Consider the following 27,498-nt stretch of genomic DNA (forward strand, 5'->3'; position numbering starts at 1 on the left):
ATCTTTTTAGAGATTTTTTAAAATGTAAATTTGCGTTTTATAATATATTTGGTAGATCTTGTGTGTATTTCCCTCATTAACTACCATATTTCATAAAAAAATACGATTTTATTTGATATCCAAAGACAGTAAAGAACTTTAGACATCGTTCCCAACTTCCCACCAAAAATATTCAAGAAGAGGAAGAGTTTGTTTACAATTACACTTACGCAACTTACACGCATGCGCAGCCGTAACATAGGCGCGTAAAACGAAGCGTATACAGGTTATACAACCAGTGGCTGGTCACATACCTAACGTAAGAACAAACATAGCTGTTATTTTCTCCTAAATTACTCTGACATCTATTAAATATACGTCCATAGTAAATACCTGACTCAGGAATTTCGTGATTTATCATTGGACTGTCGTGAAAAGCAATTATAATACGTAATAAAGCAAATATTAATGACCCAATACTAGCATTGAATGAAATGCTTGCATTTGCTTATAGCGTTCATTTATGAATGTTAAGGTCAGCCTCATAGCCTATGACAACTTGATAAATAGGTGTTTTAGAATTATCATTGTATTCTTCACGGATTTCATAACCAGGGCCTGTATGTCAGTTGGATAATTGAGAGCTCTAATTTAATTTGATTTTAGCTCGCCCTGATATCGTGTGACCCATTCATCATTCAGGAATACCCCAGGGAATGAATATATTTTGTTGGGACTGGTAAACTAAGAATATGGTAGATATATATATATATATATATATATATATATATATATAGAGAGAGAGAGAGAGAGAGAGAGAGAGAGAGAGAGAGAGAGAGAGAGAGAGAGAGAGAGAGAGAGAGAGAATGAATATAGTTTGTTGGGATTGGTAAACTAAGAATATGGAAGTCTATGGAGGGGGGGGGGGGGGGGGGCAGTGAGTTATAGGGACCCCCTCCATAGGTTAGGCCATGGCTCTTAAGTTAGGTTAGGTGGTATTCTCTTGTATGGGAGCCTTTGTATGTCAGCGGCCAGTTCCTCACGCGTTCGTTAAAATGGACATCAACTAACCTAAACTTTTCCCCCTAACCTAACCTACGAGCCGTGTCCTCACCTATTTACCTAATGGGGGGGGGGGGGGCTAATGCCCCCCTGCGACCCTCCTTACACTGCGGTATTCTAAGTTAGACATCATAATACATACAGGTGGCCGCTATCATACGTACACCCCTTTTAATGTTTCCCTTATAAAATGAGGTTTTCCTGTCTGTCCCAACGAACTACAAAGACTCATAAGATGTACTATGGGTAGGAACAGTTTCCTAGATCAGTTTAGGAAAGTAGTGATTGCAGAGCTAATGAGAAAGAACATGACATTCTACATTTGGACAGGGAGTAACTCGACTAGTAATGTTTACTAGTACCGATGCACAAGTTAAGATTTACCAATATTACTGACTATTCCTGTCCTGCCATTGCCTTTCAGTATACAAGGTATGTGGGGTGTTCCGATTTGAAAACTGGCATGGATATGTAACAAAGGATGATCTGGTCTCAAAGGACGACAGCCTTTGAGAGGGGTCACCGAGATTTTTAGTAAAGTATTATATAATTTTCTTCCTTAAGAGCTCAAGATGGAGACGACTGGCGAAATCTAACCGAGGCCCTGTGAGTCAATAGGCGTGGGAGGAGATGATGATTATATAATAGTCAAAAACTACTGCTTGCCAGATTTATGTATTGTATTAGCCAGAAAGCACTGCATACGATTGGTCTAAAATATGTTTAACATAGTGTGTACATTTTCAATAATGTAAAGACTAAGAAAATGTTGAAGACATTACAGTATATGTGAGGCTATATGTTATTACAGCATAAAATTTCTTAAATAGCACATGCTGTAATGCAAATCTGAAGGTGAATTAATAAAAATTGCAATGGAAAAAGAACATCTTCCAAAACTAATTAAATCTCTCATTGCTTTGAGTTATCATACAGTGTATCTATGCTGTGTTAGCAGGGGTATTTTTTTATTTCATTGATTACTGTACAGTACTGCCATGTAAGTGCACTACCCTTACATAATATGTAAACACAAACAATTATGTATGGTACATTGTGTTTTTTATGTATAACGCTGACTATACTGTACAGTACTGTACAATATTGGTATTTATATTGGACTGCACTGTTTGTGTATGACAAACCAACACAATTTTATGGAATTGACAGTATGATAGTACTGTACATTTCTTTGTGTTATCATTCCAAACTGCTTTGCTCTAGCTGTACATCAATGCTTACAAGACTGTACAGTATAGGGAAATTTTATATTATTTACTAAAGGTTATGCTCTATTGTTATATAGTTGATACAATATTATCAAGAATTATATAATATATGTTTGAAGTTATGCACTTATGTAAATTTAAAAAATACACTCCTGAAAAATGTATAGTGAACACTTTCTTATACCTCAACTTGACAACTACTCCATATACTGTACTTCAATATAATGTAACTAAACTCTTGCTGTACTACCTAACAGCTATATAATATAAAAAGACATACTTTATGGCTGAAAAGGTACTTAATGGTACTGTAATTCATTGTAAAGGGTCTCGCCTTGAAGCTAACAGAGGCCGACTCAGAAAGGCAAATGAATCAAGCCATGAGTTCCTACACGTCGTTCTTTTCCCTCCTGCTATTTTTGTCGTTTCAAATTCTATTTTTGTATTTGAAATGGTATTCCTATATTTTCTATCATCATCGCTAGTACCAGTGTTATGCCTAACATCAAACTATTGACATAAAATAACGACAAAAAGGTTTGCAGTATTATTATTATTATTACTAGCTAAGCTACAACCCTAGTTGGAAAAGCAGGAAGCTATGATTCCAGGGGCTGCAACAGGGAAAATAGCCCAGTGAGGAAAGGAAACAAGAAAAAATAAAATATTTTGAGAACAGTAACAACTATAAAATAAATATTTCCTACATAAACTATAAAAATGTTAACAAAACAAGAGGAAGAGAAATGACATAGTGTGTCAGAGTGTACCCTCAAGCAAGAGAACTCTAGCCTAAGACAGTGGTAGCGTACAATACTGTACAGCACCTCTGCGCATAGTATAGCAGCAATGCTGAGAGTAGCTGGATAATATCATCAATGTACTTTATGTTGTACATTGTAGGCATTACTTAGGGGTCTTTGTAACATTTGGCTCTTAGTTGCACATACTTCACTACTATTCCTTCTTCCTTTCTGGTAACCCTTACTGCCTAACCTATTCTAGTTCTACTTAAGAAGTGCAACAGCTATATTTTACCATGTTGCACTTGAGAATGAAATGGCCTCCTTGACCGCACGACTGCGCCATGTGTCCCAAATTCTTAAATCCATTCATAAATGCTGAGAAGAATACTACACAAGTATTGAAACTAACAACTATTTTGAATGGTAATGAAATTACATGTACTTATGAACATTGAGTGAGTACACAAGTTGTCAGAAGTTCGGTATAAAATTGTAATGAATACTGTATCGAAAAAAGGCAAATTTGTGAAATAAGGATTACATTTTTTCAATGTGAAAGAGGTGAGTTTATATCTCAGAACTGAATGTGAAAATTAACTATTCCTCCAATTCGTTCTCTTCTATACAGTAGAATGAAAGTGTTCATATCTTAGAAAGGTTGTAATTTGGCGTTGTTATGTATATCATTCTGCTATTAATTTATTGTTTTGAATAGTTAACGGTCAATGTTTTGTTTACGCGTCTTTTATTTAGGTTAGTGAAATATCTCAATAAATAGAAACAGAACAAAGTTTAATGAAGTATAATTCATGTACTTTGCAGGAACAATCTTATATAGTACAGTGATGTTTTTAATGAAATTTGTATATTGCAACTACTGTAGGCTATATTTAATTTATCTGTTTATTGTGTTGTACACATACATACAGTACTTTTAAGCAATTCATTAGATGAAATTGGAATTTAATCAAAGAATAATTCTTTCAAGAACTGTAGATTCTCAGCAGAAATAATAACACACTGACATTATTTTCCAGTTGAATTCAGTTCGGTAAGAGACATCTGATCACCATGCCAGAGGGACCCGAAATATTCTTGGCATCGTTATTCATCAACACAATAAGCAAAACTAGGATTTATGGAGGTCGCGTAGTCAAGTCTGAAGTGTCCACAAAAAATCCCGATGTGGACTGGGACTACGAGAAGTACCGCATCTCTGCCGTCGCGCGCGGCAAGGAGTTGAAGGTTACTCTAACCGAGGGTGAGGAGGAGAAGAAAAATGCCAAGTGGATAGATATCCTATTCCGTTTTGGAATGTCTGGATCTTTCAAGTTTACAACTGTAGCCGATTTACCTAAGCACGCTCATTTAAGGTAAGGGATAGTACATGGTGATCCTATACAGTTTATTCAAATATAATCCTTACAATTTTCTTTATTTTTCAAAGTAGTCAAGCTTATCCTCTGGTTCTATGTTGACTTTCAGGAGAGTAAACTCAGTTTTGAGGGGAGGAAAAACATACTTTGCTTTATGCTATTTGTTAATCCTAATTTTATGGTTATGTTAAGTGAAATTAGGACACGCTAAAACTATAGCTAAAGTTTTCAGGTAAGTAAAACTTTCCTCTTGCATCTTAAGTACCAGTAATTTTATACAATAAATGTACGTTATGATAAATTATTGCCTGTTGATACATCCATTAATTTTATTTTCAAAGATAACTCCCTTGAATACAGTACTTTATAACCACATTAAGTTTTCTTTTGTATTTATAACATTGCTTTACATACAGTATTGTAAGCACAGTACAGTAACCAAGAGATGATTCACAGTACATTATGCATACAAGAAGAGCTTACTGTTATGCATACGTAATTTGGCAATAGACTACACTAATTTTGATATATTCGTGGTTCTGAAACCAGTCCCTCAGATATTTCAAGGTCTGATTATAACCACAGTACTGTAATTACGTTTGTACTATAGTCATGAACTGATAGTTATTATCAGCATTATGTAATGCATTATTTTGTACATACCTGTGTATGCTGAGCTTAAACAGCTGGTAGAGTAATTTATTTGCTTTGTTATACTGTACTGTACACCACAGCCCGTTAGCTGCATAATAAGATTGTGATGCTATAATGGTGCTCATCAATTATTATTTTCTTGCAGTTATAACTTTATCATCAATGCTGTATATGTGATTGGTTTAATTACCTCCGCCAGCGAAGTTGGAAGGAGGTTATGTTTTACCCCCTGTTTGTGTTTATTTGTGAACAGCTTCCTGACCACAATTTTAATCATAGAATAATGAAACTTGCAGGGATTAAGTGTTATGTAAAAAGCTGAAAATTATTAAATTTTGGAAGGTCAAGATCAAGCAGAATGTCCAATCTATGTAATCATTGTCACAGAGACTTCAGACTTAGTTCATATTTGAGTGTATGAAAATCCACAGCAATTAATACATTCTAAGGTCAAAGGTCGAGAAATGAGTGGCCGTGGTGGAGGTCTGCGCTCTACTGAGTGCCCATCTATAGTCAATTCTTTTAAGTGAGACAGATTTGCACCGACTTGCAGGGGTGCTCTTTTTGCTCGGAAAAGTTTCCTGATCGCTGATTGGTTGGACAAGATAATTCTAACCAACCAGATAGCAAGAAACTTTTCCGAGCTAAAAGGGCAGCACTGCGAGTTGGTGCAAATGCGTCTCATTAAAAAAAATTGAGTATAGTTCCTAATGTTATGTAGCTCATGACAATTGCTGATCATAAATAGATCAAGTACTCAACTATGTACTTCTCTTTAGTGTAAATCAAAGGAGCCCGTGTTACCTAAAGTACTGTACTTTACAAGAATATATTTTTAGGGTATTTCATAAAGATATTCAAAACCTTTTTATTTTATCCTCTCAGGTTCTTCACCATCAACGAGGATAAACCCATGGTACTGAGTTTTGTCGACTATCGTCGTTTTGGCAGATGGGAAGTTGGGGCGGATTGGAGCCCGGAGCGTGGTCCAGATCCCATGTGGGAGTATGAGAGTTTCAGGGAAAACATCATGTCAAACCTAAGTTCAGCTGCATTCAATAAGCCCATATGCGAAGCGATGCTCAATCAGAAATTCTTCAATGGCATCGGCAACTACTTGAGAGCTGAAATTCTTTATAGGTAAGTTAATTATCATTTAGCTTTCATTATTTTCTTATTTTCGATACTTGAATATGTACATACATACATACATATACCAAAGCACTTCCCCCAATTTTGGGGGGAGGCGACATCAAACAAATGAAACAAAAAAGGGGACCTCTCCTCTCTACATCCCTCCCAGCCTGACAAGGGACTCAACCGAGTTCGGCTGGTACTGCTAGGGTGCCACAGCCCACCCTCCCCCGTTATCCACCACAGATGAAGCTTCATAACGCCAGTTTGGCTTCAGATAAATCTCTGGGAATAATGACTGTCTAACCTGATGTCACTTATGTCAGGTCATGTTTAACCTGATGTCACTTATGTCAGATCATGTCTAACCTGATGTCACTTATGTCAGATCATGTCTAACCTGATGGCACCTATGTCAGGTCATGTTTAACCTGATGTCACTTATGTCAGGTCATGTCTAACCTGATGTCACTTATGTCAGGTCTGGTCTAACTTGATGACACCTATGTCACGTCATGTCTAACCTGATGTCACTTATGTCAGGTCGTGTCTAACCTGATGTCACTCATGTCAGGTCATGTCTAACCTGATGTCACTTGTCATGTCAGGTCTAACCTTATGTCACTTATGTCAGGTCATGTCTAACCTGATGTCACTTATGTTAGGTCAGACAACGAGTTACAGGAGACGTATTTCCTCTCAAATATACGACCATAAAATTGACATTTCCAGGTAGGGATGAAAAACCTACTCTTCATTGACAATACTGTATCCCCACCATTGGAGCAAATCTTCACATGAAAGATAGAGAGTTTGTGTCTTCATTGTAAGTGATTTAGATTTTTCATAAGATACAACCCCATAGTCTTTTATAATGGTGTGTAACCATATCAACCCAACTCGAATATCTTGTTCCTCTTACCAGGGGAAGAACTGAATTACCAGTATAATGAATGGTGTGGTTTATACCTCTCCCAATCCTTCATGAAGTTTGGCTGTGGCAGTTTTTGCCAGAATGATATAGACATAAAGGCTACCGATTTGTATTCGATGGAAAACGGCAATATTGTATCCAGTGTTTTTAGACTTTGATTATTGCAGGTCAGCCTAATTACTTCTGCCAACAAAGTTGGAAGGAGGTTATGTTTTACCCTCTGTTTGTGTGGTTGTTTGTGAACAGCTTCTTGGTCACAATTTTAATCGTAGAGTAATGAAACTTGCAGGGATTAACTGTTATGTAAAAACCTGGAAATGATTAAATTTCGGAAGGTCAAGGTCACGGTCAAGCAAAATTTCCAATTCATGTAATCAGCCATAAGTCTGGACATTGTTGTTACAGTGACTGCAAACATGGTTCATATTTGAGTGTATGAAAATCCATGCCAATTAATACTTGTCAAGGACAAAGGTCAAAGTTAAGCAAAAGGTCGAGAAATGAACTCTGCCGAGTGCCCCTCTAGTTTATCTGTTGTTTGTAAAAGGTCTTCATACTGTGGTATTACTAGATGGTATTATTTACCTTATAAGTACTGTACAAGGGTGGTTTTTTTATCACATACTTTCCACTTATAACCTGAACCTACTAGAGCGCCATTTACTTTCTTGAAAATCATATACTCTTCACATTTTCAAGACTGAAGAGTAAACGAATTAGAATTTATTTGGTATTCATATATTTTAAGAAGAGCTCATAAGAATCCATGGAGACAGATTTTGTCTGTAATGTGCTCATCTTATTGCCTTTTATTTCTTGCTGTTACAGTTTAAGAGTAATATAACGATATGACTTTATTTCTATTTCTCTTTCTTCCTTCTAAAAATTATAAAGTAACTTTAACCTTTTAATAATTTGTCAAAATTAATATAAATTTTCAGGATCAAGAGAGGGTGGGCAAGTCTTTCTTGTCTTATCTAACTGTCCCCAATTTGTTCCATTAGCACCTTTGATTCAACATTTCATGATCTGTTCTCAGAATCCAATGGATAACAGCTCTAGATACTTCACTAATATGTGATGTCATTATCATATTCATTATCATATGGGTTAATTAGAAATTAAGGCTTTTTTAACATCAATATTCAACGATGCAGTTAATTAAGAAACCTGTCATTCGGTTATAACATCTATGATAATGGCTGCCATTTCTTTTCTATCTCTCTCAAGATGTGGAGTCCGTCCATTTGATCAAGCAAGGGAGGTTTTAGAGGAGTTGAAGCCATTTAGCCACTGGTATCAAAACAAAGTAAAGGGAAGTGGAGATTGCAAAGTTAAAATGGAAGAATGTAAAGTTAAAATGGAAGAAGACCAAGAAAAAAATCTGCAGAATGATATCGTCCAACCAGACATCCTTGACTTGTGCAATATCGTTCCCAAGGAAGTCATTAACTTGGAGGGAGGCGGAAAAGGATATAACGTGGACCCGGACGCTGATGAGGAAGAGTATGCTGCTTTCCGGGTAATTATCTATATTTGCTTATTGATTGTACTGTATTAGGAATAGATTAAATCCTGGTTAAATTAGACTGAAATATTTGGTAGTTTTTTGTAGTGTTGTCTCAGGTGACTGCATGAACTGTAGGACATTGAGGTTTTTGTTTAGCCTGATACTTTTTCCAATTTAAAGTTGTCCAAATTACTAAGTTTTGTGGCCAAAGCTCGTTTCACTAAGCCCTGCTTCAAAAAAATATTTCCCCAATATATATTTCAAAGAAATTTTAAAGCAAACAAATGGTTTACATATTAACAAAACTAAAATCAGAACACTTTTGAAATAATATATGTTTACTGTGTGATTTAACAATTTACTTAAGAATGTACGTACAGGTCACGTGCTAGAGTTCAGTATGTAGAAGTTTAGGAACATTTTTCAGGAATTTCTGAACTTTCATTACTAATAGATCACACGGTTTTCACTTTTTGTTTTTATGAAGATTCCATTACATTTTATATCGGTTTTGATGTTGTTACTGTTTTCAAAATATTTCATTTTAATGGTTCATTATTTCTCATATCGTTTATTTATTTCCTTTCCTCACTGGGCTAATTTGTTGGAGTCCTTGTGCTTTTAGCATCTTGCTTTTCCAACTATGGTTGTTGCTTAGCTAGTAATAATAATTACCGTATGTTAATTCGCACAGCACCAACCCACAAAATACGATATTCCTTTGTCAAAACCCTTTAATTCACACTTTCATTATTATTATTATTATTATTACTTGCTAAACTACAACCCTACTTGGAAAAGCAGGATGCTCTAAGTCTAGGGGCTCCAACAGGGAAAATAGCCCAGTGAGGAAAGGAGACAAGGAAATAGGAGAAGTAATTAAACAATTAGAATGATATTCTTTAAGAACAGTAACTACACCAAAACAAATATTTCATCTATAAACTATAAAATTTTCAATATTAATCTTACCCGATAATCATGTAGCTGTCAACTCCATTGCCCGACAGAATTCTACGGAAGGGATACGCCAGCGATCGCTATACAAGAGGGGGGTGTACTCACAAGCGCCACCTGTGGCCAGGTACTGCAGTACTTCTTGTTGACACCACCTCAATTTTTCCTCTGTCGTGCCTCCGGCTAGACCTACATGGATACGCTGTTGATTCTGGAGTTTTTTGCTCACGATTTGGTGATGTATTTGCTCTAGAGTTTAGCTTTCGCTATTCAGGAAGTTTTATCATTAGCTTAGCTAGCTTTTGGAATTAATTTGATTAATTATGGTGACGAAGAGAGTATGAACTCTCTTTCACTTTTAAATGGCCGACCCTTCCCTTAGACGGAAGTGTTGGTGTCTAAGAGAGTATAGACTCTCTTTCTTAATTTTGCTTAACAAAAGTTATAGATTTATTTTATATCTCTCCGCCTTTTATAGGCCTCTTCGATTAACTTCCTTTTTTTTTATAAACTTATTAAAATTAATTTTTATATTTGTTTATATTCGACCTTTCCTAATAGTAGGCGGTCTTTTCTTGGTACCGAAGTTAATTAACATTGAGCCCGTCGTTTCGGTTTTACCTGTTAACATATTATGCTATTTTAATGTTTTTGAAAGAATTTCTTTGATAGTCTCGTACTGTTTTCAAAGTTGAACTAACGTTTTGTTTTGTCTCTGCAGTTGTTGACGTTCAGAACGTTCAACTTGCGCTCTATCGTTACGATAGAGAGAGAATTTTCACGGTGTCACGTTGCAGTAAGAGTAACCGTTTCTAGCGTTTTGTTCATTCTTTCTTAGCTTAATGGTTTTACTTCTAATAAAGGAACTTTTTATTTGGGAAATATTTCAGTTTTTTTCCTTTAACAATAATATGTTTTAACGATATATATGATTGGGCTCTTCTCCCAGGTTCTAAGTCAAGAGAGAGAGAGAGAGAGAGATAGAGACGGAGGGAGAGAGAGCTGGATAAACGTTTCGTTCAAGCGAGTAACGTTGTTATCGTTTTTGCTCTTCTCCCTAGTCTCTTTAGGGGAAGAAGGTAAACGTTTCTAGAGTTTTATTCTTGTTCTCAAGCTTTATGCGGTGAGAGATTTTAAACGTAGTTTATTTGATCTAGTGTTTAGTCTCTTTCCAGCCACTGAATTATTTATCTTTCATTAGATTTTTCTGTTACATTGTAATTCTGTTTTCGCAATTACTAACTTTTAAGGAAGGATAGAATTGCGTTTTTCAATATTAAACTTACCCGATAATCATGTAGCTGTCAACTCCGTTGCCCGACAGAATTCTATGGAGGGATACGCCAGCTATCACAATACTAGAAGGGGGTGTATTTACCAGCGCCACCTGTGGCCAGGTACTCAAGTACTTCTTGTTGACACCTCCTCAATTATTCCTCTGTCGTGCTTCCGGCAAGACGTTCTGGGATACGCTTATGTTCTTGGAGTATTTTCACGACTTTGGTGAAGTATTTCTCTTTGATTTCGGCTGTCGCTTTACTGGAAAACTTCTATATTAGCTTAGTTAGCTTTTGGAATTAATTTGATTAATTTTGGTGACGAGAGAGTATGAACTCTCGTTCACCTTTCAATGGCCGACCCTTCCCTTAGACGGAAGTGTTGGTGTCTAAGAGAGTATAGACTCTCTTTCTTAATTTTGCTTAACAAAAGTTATAGATTTATTTTATATCTCTCCGCCTCTTATAGGCCTCTTCGATTAACTTCCTTTTATTATAAACTCATTAAAATTAATTTTTATATTTGTTTATATTCGACCTTCCTAATAGTAGGCGGTCTTTTACCGAAGTTAATAAACTTTGAGCCCGTCATTTCGGTTTTACCTGTTAACATATTATGCTATTTCCGCCACAGAGTTTGAAAGATTTTCTTTGACAGTCTCGTACTGTTTTCAAAGCTGAACTAACGTTTTGTTTTGTCTCTGCAGTTGTTGACGTTCAGAACGTTCAACTTGCACTCTATCGTTACGATAGAGAAAGAATGTTCACGGTTTCACGTTGCAGTAAGAGTAACCGTGTCTAGCGTTTTGTTCATTCTTTCTTAACTTAATGGTTTTGATCCTAATAAAGGAACTTTTCAGTTTTTTTCCTTTAACAATAATATGTTTTAACGATATATATGATTGGGCTCTTCTCTCAGGTTCTAAGTCAAGAGAGAGAGAGAGAGAGAGAGATAGAGACGGAGGGAGAAAGAGGATAAACGTTTCATTCAAGCCTGCCAGGCGTACGAGTAACGTCGTTATCGTTTTTTTTGCTCTTCTCCCTAGTCTCTTTAGGGGAAGAAACTAAACGTTTCTAGAGTGATCTAGTGTTTAGTCTCTTTCCAACCACTGATTTATCTTTCATTAGATTTTTCTGTTACATTGTAATTCTGTTTTCGCAATTACTAACTTTGAGAAAGGATAGAATTGCGTATTTCAGGTACAAACCACTTAAAGTTTCGAGTTCAGTGAAATAAGTGCAAACAGAAATCAAAGTGATAAGTGATTAGTGCGTGAGGGTACTTTTGTGCGCGCCAGTCGTCCTCCCAGTCCGGGACCTCTTGCAAGCTCCCAAGCCCAGGGGAGAAGCAATGTCGAAGGGCATAAGGGTTCAGCAGGCCTTGATCGGCGCACAGAAGTATTCTCGGTGGTTGTGGGCGTGTCTTACCGAGACCGTCACTCCCACCCGCAGACGATTGAGCCCTTATTTTGCTCGTCTGCAGAAGAGATTAGGGGAGAAAATAAAGGCAGAGTAACGCTGGTCTCAGGTCTCAAGACTTCTTAAACGTTAAGTCCAGACCTATGCCAGACGTACGAAGTTAAAGTTCACAACCCGAATGCAGTCATTGGGTTAGCTCTGACTCTCCTCAGTCATCAGTTGATTACACTCCGACTAAGAGGAGTAAGGTTCTGCCACAACAGATCTCTGCTGTTAAGGCTTTACCTCAGCAGAACTTAGTGTCTGCCGACCCCAAGTTAACTCTACTGCAGTCCATTCAGTCACAACTTTCGGTCTTGATGCGTGAGTGTCGGGCTGAGAGTGTTGCACCGCCTGCACTCCCTCCACCTGTTCTCGCTGCACCTGTGCTCGCCCAGCCTGCACCTGCTCCGCCTGTGCTCGCCCAGCCTGCACCTGCTCCGCCTGTGCTCGCCCAGCCTGCACCTGCTCCGCCTGGTCGCAGCACCATCTGCCAGGCGTACGATGTTGTGAACTCTACTACAGTCCATGCAAGCACAGCTTTTGGACTTGATGAGTGAGTGTCGGGCTGAGAGTGTTGCTCCTCCGCCTCCGCCTACACTCCCTCCTCCTACACTCGCTCCGCCTGATCACAGTACCATCTGCCAGGCGTACGATGTTGTGGACTCTACTACAGTCCATGCAAGCACAGCTTTCGGACTTGATGAGTGAGTGTCGGGCTGAGAGTGTTGCTCCTCCGCCTCCGCCTACACTCCCTCCTCCTACACTCGCTCCGCCTGATCACAGTACCATCTGCCAGGCGTATGATGTTGTGGACTCTACTACAGTCCATGCAAGCACAGCTTTCGGACTTGATGCGTGAGTGTCGGGCTGAGAGTGTTGCACCTCCTGCACTCCCTCCACCTGTTCTCGCTGCACCTGTGCTCGCCCAGCCTGCACCTGCTCCGCCTGTGCTCGCCCAGCCTGCACCTGCTCCGCCTGGTCGCAGCTCCATCTGCCAGGCGTACGATGTTGAACCACTTTCGGAGTTTGCTGTTCACAGTGTTGTTCAGCCTCAGCCTTCTTTAAGGCAACCCTTGCTTGGGGATCAGGAGAGTTACACTCTTCCTCCTCCTCCCCTTGCTGCTCCACCAGTGGTGCAACTCTCGGTTGGGGTACAACAACCTCTCCCCTCCGTGAGTCTGTCTGCTCAACCAGCGCTGCACCGAGTTCAACCCTCATCTAGGCAAGCTCATCTACACCATGCACTTGCTCCTCAGGAGCCTCAGCTTGCTAGAACTTTACCTTGTTCTGCGCAGCCTCAACCTTCTCATGCTCCACTCATCTCTCAGGAACAGGAACGGACTACTCCGCCTCCGTCCTCCGCTCAGCTGGTGCAATCCTTGGGTGCAACTCTTGCTAGGAGTCAACCTCCTTCACCCTTGCACCTGCCTTCTGCTCCGTCTGTTGTTCAGCCTATGCAGTCTGAACCTCAGGTTTTCCCTCAAGTTGAGGAAACCTCTGTTGTTGTTCCAGCTCGTTCTGACTCTGCTGTTCAGCATACCATGGTTTAAACCCCATGCAAGCATGCATAAAGCACTCTAGCACTGGTCATGGAATTTCTGAGAAATGTTAAACGCCATGCACACGCTCTGCTTTCCTTTCAGCAGGCTCTGCTTACAGCAGGCTCTACTTACTACATGCTCAGCATTCAGCATGCTCTGCATTCAGCATGCTCTGCATTCAGCATGCTCTGCATACAACATGCTCTGCATACAGCATGCTCTGCATTCAGCATGCTCTGCATACAACATGCTCTACATACAGCATGCTCTGCATACAGCATACTCTGCATACATCATGCTCTGCATACCTTACCGCATGCTTCTCAACACATCTTGGGTTGTTGCCAACTCACTAGACTGTCAAGCAGTTTCATAACGTTGCCTTCTAGTCTGCTGCTTTGCACCAGTGAACCCTCACTCAGAGAACTTAGCTTTTCTAGGATAAGGTCCCTGTAGATGAGAAAGTTCTTTTCTCCCTCCTTCTGATATTCCCTTGAGGACTCTGTCATTTGGAGGGAGCCTTTAGCTGCATAACCTCTTATGGACTTTTATTTAAGCATAACATGCTTACAGGGAAGGTAATGGTTACACTTCAGCCGCTAATCCCGTCTGTTACCACACCTGCTCCCATAGACCTTGAGCTGTGTTGCATGACATGCAGTCCAAGCTTAGTCCTTGTTAGAGGATTTTTTGTTTACGGAGTCAATGTGTCACGGGGAAGACGTTCAACAACCAACAGAAGGGACTTGTTGTGACGCAGTGGGCAACCTCAGCAACCCGTTAAGGAGTTGTCTGTACGACCCAGACAGTCTAGACAGATTCGGGTTGTCACTGTACTTCCTCGCTTGCCCATGATTGACAGTTTACAGACTGTGCAGCAGTATCATGATCTTGTGTCCGGCTCCGTCAGACGACTGGCTTTTAAGAGCTCCCTCAAGTCGTCGCTGTCTGGAGATTTTCAAATGGACTATGGATCTGACCAAGGAACTGGGCCTCCTGGTCAATTTTGAGGAGTCTCAGCTCATTCCATCCCAGACCATTGTCTCCTTGGGTATGGATCTTCAGAGTCGAGCTTTTCGGACTTGTCCGTCGGCCCCAAGGATCTTCCAAGCCCTAGAATGCATCCAGAGCATGCTGAGAAGGAACCGATGCTTAGTCAGGCAGTGGATGAGTCTAACAGGGACACTTTCATCGCTGGCCCTGTTCATCGAGTTAGGGAGACTCCACCTCCGCCCCCTTCAGTATCATCTAGCTGCTCACTGGATAAAGGACATGACGCTAGAGACGGGCTCAGTTCCTGTTTCCGAAGAGATGAGGTCTACTCTAACGTGGTGGAAGAACAGCATTCTTCTCAAGGAAGGTCTACCATTGGCTGTTCAGTCCTCCGACCACCGTCTCTTCTCGGACGCATCGGACACGGGCTGAGGTGCGACACTGGACGGACAGGAATGCTCGGGAACATGGAATCAGGAGCAAAGGACACTTCACATCTATTGCAAGGAGTTGTTGGCAGTTCATTTGGCCTTGATAAACTTCAAGTCCCTCCAGCTTAACAAGGTGGTGGAGGTGAACTCCGACTACACCACAGCCTTGGCTTACATCTCCAAGCAGGGAGGGACTCATTCGAGGAAGTTGTTCGAGATCGCAAGGGACCTCCTCATTTGGTCAAAAGATCGAAAGCTCACGCTGGTAACGAGGCTCATTCAGGGCGATATGAATGTCATGGCAGATCGCCTCAGCCGGAAGGGTCAGGTCTTCCCCACAGAGTGGACCCTTCACAAGAATGTTTGCAGCAGACTTTGGGCCCTGTGGGGTCAGCCAACCATAGATCTATTCGCTACCTCGATGACCAAGAGGCTCCTCTTGTATTGTTCTCCGATTCCAGACCCAGCAGCAGTTCGCGTGGATGCCTTTCTGCTGGATTGGTCCCATCTCAACCTGTATGCATTCCCGCCGTTCAAGATTGTCAATAGGGTACTTCAGAAGTTCGCCTCTCACAAAGGGACACGGCTGACGTTGGTTGCTCCCCTCTGGCCCGCGAGAGAATGGTTCACTGAGGTACTGCAATGGCTGGTCGACGTTCCCAGGACTCTTCCTCCTGGAGTGGACCTTCTGCGTCAACCTCACGTAAAGAAGGTACACCCAACCTCCACGCTCTTCGTCTGACTGCCTTCAGACTATCGAAAGACTCTCAAGAGCTAGAGGCTTTTCGAAGGAGGCAGCCAGAGCGATTGCCAGAGCAAGGACGACATCCACTCTCAGAGTCTATCAGTCTTTATGGGAAGTCTTCCGAAGCTGGTGCAAGGCCAATGCAGTTTTCCTCAACCAGTACCAATGTAACCCAGATTGCTGACTTCCTGTTACATCTAAGGAACGTAAGCTCCCTATCAGCTCCTACGATCAAGGGTTACAGAAGTTTGTTGGCAGCGGTTTTCCGCCACAGAGGCTTGGATCTTTCCTCCAACAAAGATCTACAGGACCTCCTTAGGTCTTTTGAGACCTCAAAGGAACGTCGGTTGTCCACTCCAGGCTGGAATCTAGACGTGGTCCTAAGGTTCCTAATGTCATCAGGATTTGAACCGCTCCAATCAGCCTCTTTTAAGGACCTCACATTAAAAACTCTTTTCCTCGTGTGCTTAGCAACAGGTAAAAGAGTAAGTGAGATCCACGCCTTCAGCAGGAACATAGGTTTCACATCTGAAACGGCTACATGTTCCTTACAGCTCGGTTTTTTGGCTAAAAACGAGCTTCCTTCCCGTCCTTGGCCTAAGTCGTTCGAGATCCCAAGCCTGTCCAACATGGTGGGGAACGAACTGGAGAGAGTACTTTGCCCAGTTAGAGCTCTTAAGTACTATCTAAAGGTCAAAACCATTACGAGGACAATCAGAAGCCTTATGGTGTGCTATCAAGAAGCCTTCTCTACCAATGTCTAAGAACTCAGTTTCTTACTACATCAGGCTTCTGATTAGAGAAGCAAATTCTCATCTGAAGGAAGAAGACCTTGCTTTGCTGAAGGTAAGGACACATGAAGTGAGAGCTGTGGCTACTTCAGTGGCCTTCAAACAGAACCGTTCTCTGCAGAGTGTTATGGATGCAACCTATTGGAGAAACAAGTCAGTGTTCGCATCATTCTATCTCAAAGATGTCCAGTCTCTTTACGAGTACTGCTACACCCTGGGTCTATTCGTAGCAACGAATGCAGTAGTAGGCGAGGGCTCAGCCACTACATTCCCATAATCCCATAACTTTTTGACCTTTCTCTTGAATACTTTTTATGGGTTGTACGGTCGGCTAAGAAGCCTTCCACATCCTTGTTGATTTGGCGGGTGGTCAATTCTTTCTTGAGAAGCGCCAAGGTTAAAGGTTGTGATGAGGTCCTTTAGTATGGGTTGCAGCCCTGTATACTTTAGCACCTTTGAGTTGATTCAGCCTCCCAAGAGGAACGCTGCGCTCAGTAAGGAAGACGATCTTATTAAAGGCAGAGTAACGGTTCAAGTCGACTTCCTTACCAGGTACTTATTATTTCATTGTTATTGTGGATAACTGATTATATGAAATATGGGATACTTAGCTATCCTTTAATCTTGTACACTGGTTTTCACCCACCCCCCTGGGTGTGAATCAGCTACATGATTATCGGGTAAGTTTAATATTGAAAAATGTTATTTTTATTAATAAAATAAATTTTTGAATATACTTACCCGATAATCATGATTTAATCGACCCTCCCTTCCTCCCCATAGAGAACCAGTGGACCGAGGAATAATTGAGGAGGTGTCAACAAGAAGTACTTGAGTACCTGGCCACAGGTGGCGCTGGTAAATACACCCCCTTCTAGTATTGTGATAGCTGGCGTATCCCTCCATAGAATTCTGTCGGGCAACGGAGTTGACAGCTACATGATTATCGGGTAAGTATATTCAAAAATTTATTTTATTAATAAAAATAACATGTTTCAGGTACAAACCACTTAAAGTTTCGAGTTCAGTGAAATAAGTGCAAACAGAAAATCAAAAGTGATAAGTGATTAGCGCAAAGTGTGTCAGTGTTGTGCGTGAGGGTACTTCTGTGCGTGCCAGTCGTCCTCCCAGTCCGGGACCTCTTGCAAGCTCCCAAGCCCAGGGGAGAAGCAATGTCGAAGGGCAAAAGGGTTCGGCAGGCCTTGATCGGCGCACAGAAGTATCCTCGGTGGTTGCGGGCGTGTCTTACAGAGACCGTCACTCCCACCCGCAGACGATTGAGCCCTTATTTTCCTCGTCTGCAGAAGAAATTTCGGGGAGAAAACGCTGGACTCAGGTCTCAAGACCTCTTAAACGTAAAGTCCAGACCTCTAGAGTTCAACAACCCGGATGCAGTCATTGGGTTAGCTCTGACTCTCCGCAGTCATCAGGTGACTGCACACCTCCTAAGAGAGGTAAGGCGATGCCTCAACAGACCTCATCTTCTGTTTAAGGCTTTGCCTCAACAGACCTTATCGTCTGTTGATCCCAAGATGACTTTGCTGCAGTCCATGCAGTCGCAGCTTGCGGTCTTAATGCGTGAGTTTCAGGCTGAGAAGGTTACACCTCCTCCTGCGAGCGCTCCTCCTCACCGCAGTCCAGTCTGCCAGGCGTACGAAGTTGAGGTTCCTTAAGCTACCTTGCCGCGTTCGGAGTTGCCAGTTACCAGCGTTGTGCAGCAACCTCAACCTTCCTTAAGGCAACCTCAACAATGGGAGCAGGAGTCTTATGCCTTGAGGCAAGATTTTCTTGCAGTTAGACCATCTTCGAGACAACAACCTCTTGAGGTACGACAACCTCTACCATCCTTGAGGCAGCCACCTCAGCTCTCGCAGCTGCTACCTCAACTTTCCTCAAGGCGAGAGCCTCAACTCTTGAGGCTAGCTCCTCAGGAACCTCAAGTCGTGAGACAGGAACTGCGTTCTGCGCAGCCGCTACCTCAACTCTCGCAGCTCACACCTCAAGAACCTCAACTCGTGAGTCAAGAGCCTCTCTCTGCGCAGCCACCTCAACCCTTGAGGCAAGCGCAACTCTTGAGGCAGGAACCTCATGCTATGAGTCAGCAACCTCAACGCATGCATCTGCCACTTTCTCCTCAACTTGAGCCTCTTCCCATTCAACTTTGAAATAACAAATGACAATAATAACACCTCATTACTTTCATAACTTGCATTTGTAATCATATACATGTATGCCTACACAAACATTATGATAATGTATGTATTCCTTGCAATATATTTTTAACAAAATCGCAAAATATGGCAAAAATATCTTCAAAACAAAAATGAATCATGAGTTATGAATGTAATGTAAATATTATGTTGATATTAAAACCCCATGCAAGCATGCATGAAGTAATGCAGTGTTGCCAACAGGGCGAGTTTCCCTTTCCTGAGGTGAAGTAGATTATAGTACGTATATTTAGTGCAGCTTAATTCTACGATTATCATGCCGGCTATCAAATTCATCAACAAAACAGTCTAAATCAATTCCCTCGGCACGTGCACTTTCAATGGACAGTAATGCGATATTACTCAATCTAGCACTGGTCATGGAATTTCTGAGAAATGTTACACGCCATGCAACATGCTCTGCTTACCTTACAGCATGCTCTGCATACAGCATGCTCTGCATACAGCATGCTCTGCATACCTTACCGCATGCTTCTCAGTCACACATCTTTGGTTGTTGCCAACTCACTAGACTGTCAAGCAGTTTCATAACGTTGCCTTCTAGTCTGCTGCTTTTGCACCAGTGAAACCCTCACTGAGAGAACTTAGCTTTTCTCGGATATGGTCCCTGTAGATGAGAAAGTGCTTTTCTCCCTCCTTCTGATATTCCCTTGAGGACTCTGTCATTTGGAGAGGAGCCTTTAGCTGCGTAGCCTCCTATGGACTTTTATTTAAGCATAACATGCTTCCAGGGAAGGTAATGGTTCCACTTCAGTCGCTAACCCCGTCTGTTACCACACCTGCTCCCATAGACCTTGAGCTGTGTTGCAAGACATGCAGTCCAAGCTTAGTCCTTGTTAGAGGATTTTTTGTTTACGGAGTCAGTGTGTCACTGGGAAGACGTTCAACAACCAGCAGAAGTGACTTGTTGTGACGCAGTGCGGCAACCTCAGCAACCCGATAAGGAGTTGTCTGTACGACCCAGACAGTCTAGACAGCTTCGGGTTGTCACTGTACTTCCTCGCTTCCCCATGGTTGACAGTTCACAGACTGTGCAGCAGTACCATGATCTTGTGTCCGGCTCCGTCAGACGACTGGCTTTTAAGAGCTCCCACAAGTCGTCGCTGTCTGGAGATTCTCAGATGGACTATGGATCTGACCAAGGAACTGGGCCTCCTGGTCAATTTTGAGGAGTCTCAGCTCGTCCCATCCCAGACCATTGTCTACCTGGGCATGGATCTTCAGAGTCGAGCTTTTCGGGCTTTTCCGTCGGCCCCAAGGATCTTCCAAGCCCTAGAATGCATCCAGAGCATGCTGAGAAGGAACCGATGCTCAGTCAGGTAGTGGATGAGTCTAACAGGGACACTTTCATCGCTGGCCCTGTTCATCGTGTTAGGGAGACTCCACCTCCCCCCCCTTCAGTATCATCTAGCTGCTCACTGGATAAAGGACATGACGCTAGAGACGGTCTCAGTTCCTGTTTCCGAAGAGAGGAGGTCTTCTCTCGCGTGGTGTAAGAACAGCTTTCTTCTCAAGGAAGTCTACCTTTGGCTGTTCAGAAACCCGACCGCCGTCTCCTCTCGGACGCATCAGACACGGGCTGGGGTGCGACTTTGGACGGACAGGAATGCTCGGGAACATGGAATCAGGAGCAAAGGACACTTCACATCAATTGCAAGGAGTTGTTGGCGGTTTTTCTGGCCTTGATAAACTTCAAGTCCCTCCAGCTTAACAAGGTGGTGGAGGTGGACTCTGACAACACCACAGCCCTGGCTTACATCTTCAAGCAGGGAGGGACTCTTTCGTGGAAGTTGTTCTAGATCGCAAGGGACCTCCTCATCTGGTCAAAAGATCGAAAGCTCACGCTGGTAACGAGGTTCATTCAGGGCGGTATGAATGTCATGGCAGATCGCCTCAGCCGGAAGGGTCAGGTCATCCCCACAGAGTGGACCCTTCACAAGAATGTTTGCAGCAGACTTTGGGCCCTGTGGGGTCAGCCAACCATAGATCTGTTCGCTACCTCGATAACCTAGAGACTCCTGTTGTATTCTCCGATTCCAGACCCAGCAGCAGTTCACGTGGATGCTTTTCTGCTGGATTGGTCCCATCTCGACCTGTATGCATTCCCGCCGTTCAAGATTGTCAACAGGGTACTTCAGAAGTTCTCCTCTCGCAAAGGGACACGGCTGACGTTGGTTGGCTCCGCTCTGGCCAGCGAGAGAATGGTTCATAGAGGTACTGCAATGGCTGGTCGACATTCCCAGGACTCTTCCTCTAGGAGTGAACCTTCTACGTCAACCTCACGTAAAGAAGGTACACCCAAACCTCCACGCTCTTCGTCTGACTGCCTTCAGACTTTCGAAAGACTCTCAAGAGCTAGGGGCTTTTCGAAGGAGGCAGCCAGAGCGATTGCCAGAGCAAGGAGAACATCCACTCTCAGAATCTATCAGTCTCAAGGGGAAGTCTTCCGTAGCTGGTACAAGACCAATGCAGTTTCCTCAACCAGTACCACTGTAACCCAGATTGCTGACTTCCTGTTACATCTAAGGAAAGTAAGATCCCTTTCAGCTCCTACGATCAAGGGTTACAGAAGTATGTTGGCAGCGGTTTTCCGCCACAGAGGCTTGGATCTTTCCACCAACAAAGATCTACAGGACCTCCCTAGGTCTTTTGAGACCTCAAAGGAACGTCGGTTGTCCACTCCAGGCTGGAATCTAGACGTGGTCCTAAGGTTCCTTATGTCATCAAGATTTGAACCTCTCCAATCAGCCTCTTTTTAGGACCTCACATTAAAAACTTTTCCTCGTGTGCTTGACAACAGCTAAAAGAGTAAGTGAGATCCACGCCTTCAGCAGGATCATTGTTTTCACATCTGAAACGGCTACATGTTCCTTGCAGCTCGGTTTTTGCTAAACGAGCTTCCTTCACGTCCTTGGCCTAAGTCGTTCGAGATCCCAAGCCTGTCCAACTTGGTGGGGAATGAACTGGAGAGAGTACTTTGCCCAGTTAGAGCTCTTAGGTACTATCTAAAAAGGTCTTAACCTTTACGAGGACAATCAGAAGCCTTATGGTGTGCTATCAAGAAACCTTCTTTTCCAAGGTCTTAGAACTCAGTTTCTTACTATTCAGGCTTCTGATTAGGGAAGCACATTCTCATCTGAAGGAAGAAGACCTTGCTTTGCTGAAGGTAAGGACACATGAAGTGGGAGCTGTGGCTACTTCAGTGGCCTTCAAACAGAACCGTTCTCTGCGGAGTGTTATGGATGCAACCTATTGGAGAAGCAAGTCAGTGTTCGCATCATTCTATCTCAAAGATGTCCAGTCTCTTTACGAGTACTGCTACACCCTGGGACCATTCGTAGCAACGAATGCAGTAGTAGGCGGGGGCTCAGCCACTACATTCCCATAATCCCATAACCTTTTAACCTTTCTCTTGAATACTTTTTATGGGTTGTACGGTCGGCTAAGAAGCCTTCCACATCCTTGTTGATTTGGCGGGTGGTCAATTCTTTCTTGAGAAGCGCCGAGGTTAAAGGTTGTGATGAGGTCCTTTAGTATGGGTTGCAGCCCTTGATACTTCAGCACCTTAGAGTTGTTCAGCCTCCTAAGAGGAACGCTGCGCTCAGTAAGGAAGACGAACTTATTTAAGGCAGAGTAATGGCTCAGGTCGACTTCCTTACCAGGTACTTATAATTTCATTGTTATTTTGAATAACTGATAATATGAAATACGGGATACTTAGCTTCTTGATATACATGTACACTGGTTTTCACCCACCTCCCTGGGTGTGAATCAGCTACATGATTATCGGGTAAGATTAATATTGAAAAATGTTATTTTCATTAGTAAAATAAATTTTTGAATATACTTACCCGATAATCATGATTTAATTGACCCACCCTTCCTCCCCATAGAACCAGTGGACCGAGGAAAAATTGAGGTGGTGTCAACAAGAAGTACTGCAGTACCTGGCCACAGGTGGCGCTTGTGAGTACACCCCCCTCTTGTATAGCGATCGCTGGCGTATCCCTTCCGTAGAATTCTGTCGGGCAACGGAGTTGACAGCTACATGATTATCGGGTAAGTATATTCAAAAATTTATTTTACTAATGAAAATAACATACTTCAACAAAGTAAGAGGAGGAGAAATAGGATGGAATAGTACCCGAGTGTACCCTGAAGCAAGAGAACTCTTGCCCAAGTGAGTGGAAGACCATGGTACAGCAGCTATGGCACTAGCCAAGACTAAAGAACAATGGTTTGATTTTGGAGTGTCCTTCTCATAGAAGAGCTGCTAGACTGAGTTGAATTTTCCATTTTATTAGTCCAAGAGACACTGTTTGAATTCATGGTTTCTGTTTTAATTTAAATGTATGATTTTAATATATTACGAATTCTTACAGTCCTAATTTATCTATTTACTTCTGATAGTTGTTTATAGTGTGATCTATTACAAATTATCTGTTATAGGAATGGCTGCAGTGTTATAACCAAGATGGCATGAAGAATCTAGTAGACGGCAATAAACGGACAATATGGTTTTCTGGTGAACCCGGTAAATTAATACCCAAAGGTATGGTGTGCATGTACTGTTCAGTTTTATGTGAACCTTGAGGTATTGAATTTTAATTATTAGAATTACAAAGTCATAACTCACATTGTTAATAGTTGTGACTCACGACACACCACAATAACCCACCCAGACACCCTTTAATCAACTAAAAGTAAACCAATATCCTTTCAAATACAGTTGGTTGTTTGAGATGGTTCAATTGTTTCACATTTCTAACAAATTTATACATTTTAATTATGAAAAATGAAAAAAAAAAAATACATTTATTGTTCCTATTATAGTAGTTATCAAAAGGTCTACCTAAAGTCTAAAATGACTTAAGATGAGGTATGACTTATCTTTCAAGGAAGACCAGAGGGTAAATCACTTATTTTTTAATAAGTCTTTGATTGCTAATAAGGAATAAATTTCTATCGTAATTTACTAGTACAGGTATTGCTATAGTGAGATATGATAATGATAATTTTTAATACCGTACACAAATGAAATTTAAGCGTTTTTTTTTTTTTAATCAAGACATGTATTTATTGTTTTATAATTTTGAATAGAGGACAAAAATTAAATTTTAAGTTCAAGTATAATTGTTTTCTCAGTACCTACACTGACTCATTCAAGTACAGCCCACTGCTTGCAATTCAGTTAAGGGCCAGGTATCTTAAGGAATTCAGTTAAGGTCCAGGTATCTTTAGGAATTCAGTTAAGGCCCAGGTATCCTTAAGAATTCAATTAAGGCCCAGGTATCCCTAGGAACTCAGTAAAGGCTCAGGTATCTTTAGGAATTCAGTTAAGGTCCAGGTATCTTTAGGAATTCAGTTAAGGCCCAGGTATCCTTAAGAATTCAATTAAGGCCCAGGTATCCCTAGGAACTCAGTAAAGGCTCAGGTATCTTTAGGAATTCAGTTAAGGCCCAGGTATCCTTAAGAATTCAATTAAGGCCCATGTATCCCTAGGAACTCAGTTAAGGTCAAGATATCTTTAGGAATTCAGTTAAGGTCCAGGTATTTTTAGAAATTCAGTTAAGGTCAAGATATTTTTAGAAATTCAGTTAAGGTCAAGATATTTTTAGGAATTCAGTTAAGGCCCAGGTATCTTTAGGATTTCAGTTAAGGTCCAGGTATCTTAAGGAATTCAGTTAAGGTTCAGGTATCTTTAGGAATTCAATTAGGTTCCAGGTATCTTTAGGAATTCAGTTTAGGTCCACATATCTATAGGAATTCAGTTAAGGTCCACGTATCTTTAGGAATTCAGTTAAGGACCACGTATCCTTAGGAATTCAGTTAAGGTCCACGTATCTTTAGGAATTCAGTTAAGGCTGAGGTATCTTTAAGAATTCAATTAAGGTCCAGGTATCTTAAGGAATTCAATTAAGGCCAGGTATCATTAGGAATTATATAAATTTTGTTTGCAACATAGCTTAATGTAATATTCAGCTGCATAACTCTACAATCAATAAGAAATCTGAACTGTACCCAAATAACTATTGATCAATTCACGTTCACCTTACTCATAATTTCAGATTCTGGATGGTTGGAACCAATTACCGTCTTTATGTGGAATAATTGTTGAAGTTATAATATAATGCCACTCAAGTTCTGTTAACCCTTTTACCCCCGGGGTATTTGGAAATTTCCCACCCTTAACCCCCAGGGGGTTATTTTTTTCCAAGCACATTTTGCAGTATATTTTATTTAAATTGCTCTAAAAGCCTTAATTTTTGTCATAGAGAGGTCAGGTTGGTCTCATTCTCTTGGAAAATGCCTGAATTTTCTCAAAAAATTATCAAAAAATATGAAAACCTAATTTTTATAGCATTTTTTTGCAAGGACGTACCGGTACGTCCATGGGGGTAAAGGGATGGCTTTTGTGAAACGTACCAGTACGTCCTTTGGGGGTAAAAGGGTTAAGAGTCATTCTTGCGAAGATTAAGAATAGTTTACATATTGACTGCTTGTGTTATACATCAAATCTTGAAACAACAATATAAACTATTGTATTGTGCAGGAAATGTGAATTCACAGTGATATTATTATTAGTTATGTAAGTATATTTTTTTCCGTATTTTACAGGTTCCTCTTCGCGAAGAGGTGGCGACGAAAAACGTAAAACTGATGCTGGCGACGAAGACGAGAGCTCTCCCAATAAGATGCTAGTGCATTTTTCCCCTTATTTTACAGGTTCTTCTTTGCGAAGAGCTGGCGACAAAAAACATAAGACTGATGCTGGCGACGCAGACGAGAGCTCTCCCAATAAGATGCTAGTGCATTTTTCCCCTTATTTTACAGGTTCTTCGCGAAGAGGTGGCAACAAAAAACGTAAAACTGATACTGGCGACGCAGACGAGAGCTCTCCCAATAAGAAGAAAACTAGCGTTAAAAAAGATCAGGCAAAGAAGGAACCGGCTAAAAATAAGGACAAAGCAGCATCACAAAAATCTAACAAATCCAACTCCAAAAAGAAAGAGCCGAAAGCAAAAAGCCAGAAAAATAACGGCGTAAGTGACGTCAAAACAGAAGCTAAACCGAAGAAAACCCCAAAGGCAAAGCCAACAACACAAACCCCTTTGAGGCGCTCATCAAGGAGGACGAGTTTGCAGTCTAACGGTTCAGTCTAACTACAGTATTAACATTTTTTGTCTTGCGAGAGATTTCTTTTAAAATATATATATCAACCATTTTTACTTTTATATTAAACAGTTTAAGGTCAACATTGATTATTATTCCATTCTTCATCATGCACTGAATTGCTTCCCTGTTATAGTACCATGACCTAAATTTCATAAATCAAGCATTATTTTTTATAAGAAATTATAATACTCTATAATACTGCATTTTCGTACTGTATTTTCAGATTATTTTCTTAAGTTAGTAGTACTGTATAGTACTGTATTTTCAGACTATTTTCTTAAGTTAGTAGTACTGTACAGTACTGTATTTTCAGACTATTTTCTTAAGTTAGTAGTACTGTACAGTACTGTATTTTTAGACTATTTTCTTAAGTTAGTAGTACTGTACAGTACTGTATTTTCAGACTATTTTCTTAAGTTTGTAGTACTGTACAGTACTGTATTTTCAGAATATTTTCTTGAGCCAAACAGAAAGTAATCACTTTGATATTTGAGAACAGCATTATACGTAATTAAAAATGCCATCAATTATTTGTTGCTTATGTTTGCATACATAAGCAAGGAATTGGGGTTAAAAGTATTCAGATCTAAACCCATGATGAATAATCAATAGGTGATTAGTAAATGAAATGGCCAGTCAGTGTGAGAAAAATCTAAATTAGAATTAAAATTAATCTAACTTAAGTATTTATTAATGTACTTCAATTATAATTAGATGAGAGAAACAATATCGCCCACTTATACTATGATATCATTTACATATTAACCCTAAAGGTATATAGGTATGTGTTTCACTGAAAGTTCATTGCTACATGCATTCTCATAGGCAACACTATTCTGAAATATAATAATGATGGGTTTAGCATGAAAATGTCCAAGCCAAAGTTTCCAGTATTGTATCAAACAGTCCATAGGTGAAGGAGAGTAAAAGAAAAACTACTGACCAGAAAAAATGGAAAAGTTAAAATGCAGGCTAAATATGTTTAGCTGGTGATGCCAACACTAAGGCTTAAATGATCGTAAGACCAGCATACACTGTAGTCCTACAGAATCATCACCAGTGGTGGGGTCCATTAAGATTAAAGAGACAGTCTTTAAAAGATCCAATTGAAGCTCTTTTGGTAGTCTATAAGGCCAACAAATATAAGGGAATATAGCAATACCAAAGCACTAATAATGCTCTAAATAAGATAGAACCTTAACCCTTTTACCCCCAGGCTCTTTGGAAATTTCCAACCCTTAACCCCCAAGGGGTTATTTTTTCCCCAGCAC

The 27,498-nt window shown here is 40.9% G+C and overlaps 1 protein-coding gene across 1 annotated transcript; it reads left to right on the forward strand.

Annotated features, from left to right (window-relative positions):
- The first annotated feature begins 216 nt into the window (after positions 1 to 216).
- Positions 217 to 26,305, forward strand: LOC137653801 (endonuclease 8-like 1). The gene is made up of 6 exons (XM_068387458.1): positions 217 to 364; positions 4,054 to 4,389; positions 5,932 to 6,186; positions 8,345 to 8,636; positions 23,501 to 23,603; positions 25,670 to 26,305. The coding sequence occupies exons 2-6, from the start codon at positions 4,088 to 4,090 to the stop codon at positions 26,212 to 26,214; spliced, it is 1,497 nt and encodes a 498-aa protein (XP_068243559.1). The 5' UTR covers positions 217 to 364; positions 4,054 to 4,087; the 3' UTR covers positions 26,215 to 26,305.
- Positions 26,306 to 27,498: the final 1,193 nt, after the last annotated feature.

This window comes from Palaemon carinicauda, chromosome 14 (assembly GCF_036898095.1).
Source record: "Palaemon carinicauda isolate YSFRI2023 chromosome 14, ASM3689809v2, whole genome shotgun sequence".
NCBI lineage: Eukaryota > Metazoa > Arthropoda > Malacostraca > Decapoda > Palaemonidae > Palaemon > Palaemon carinicauda.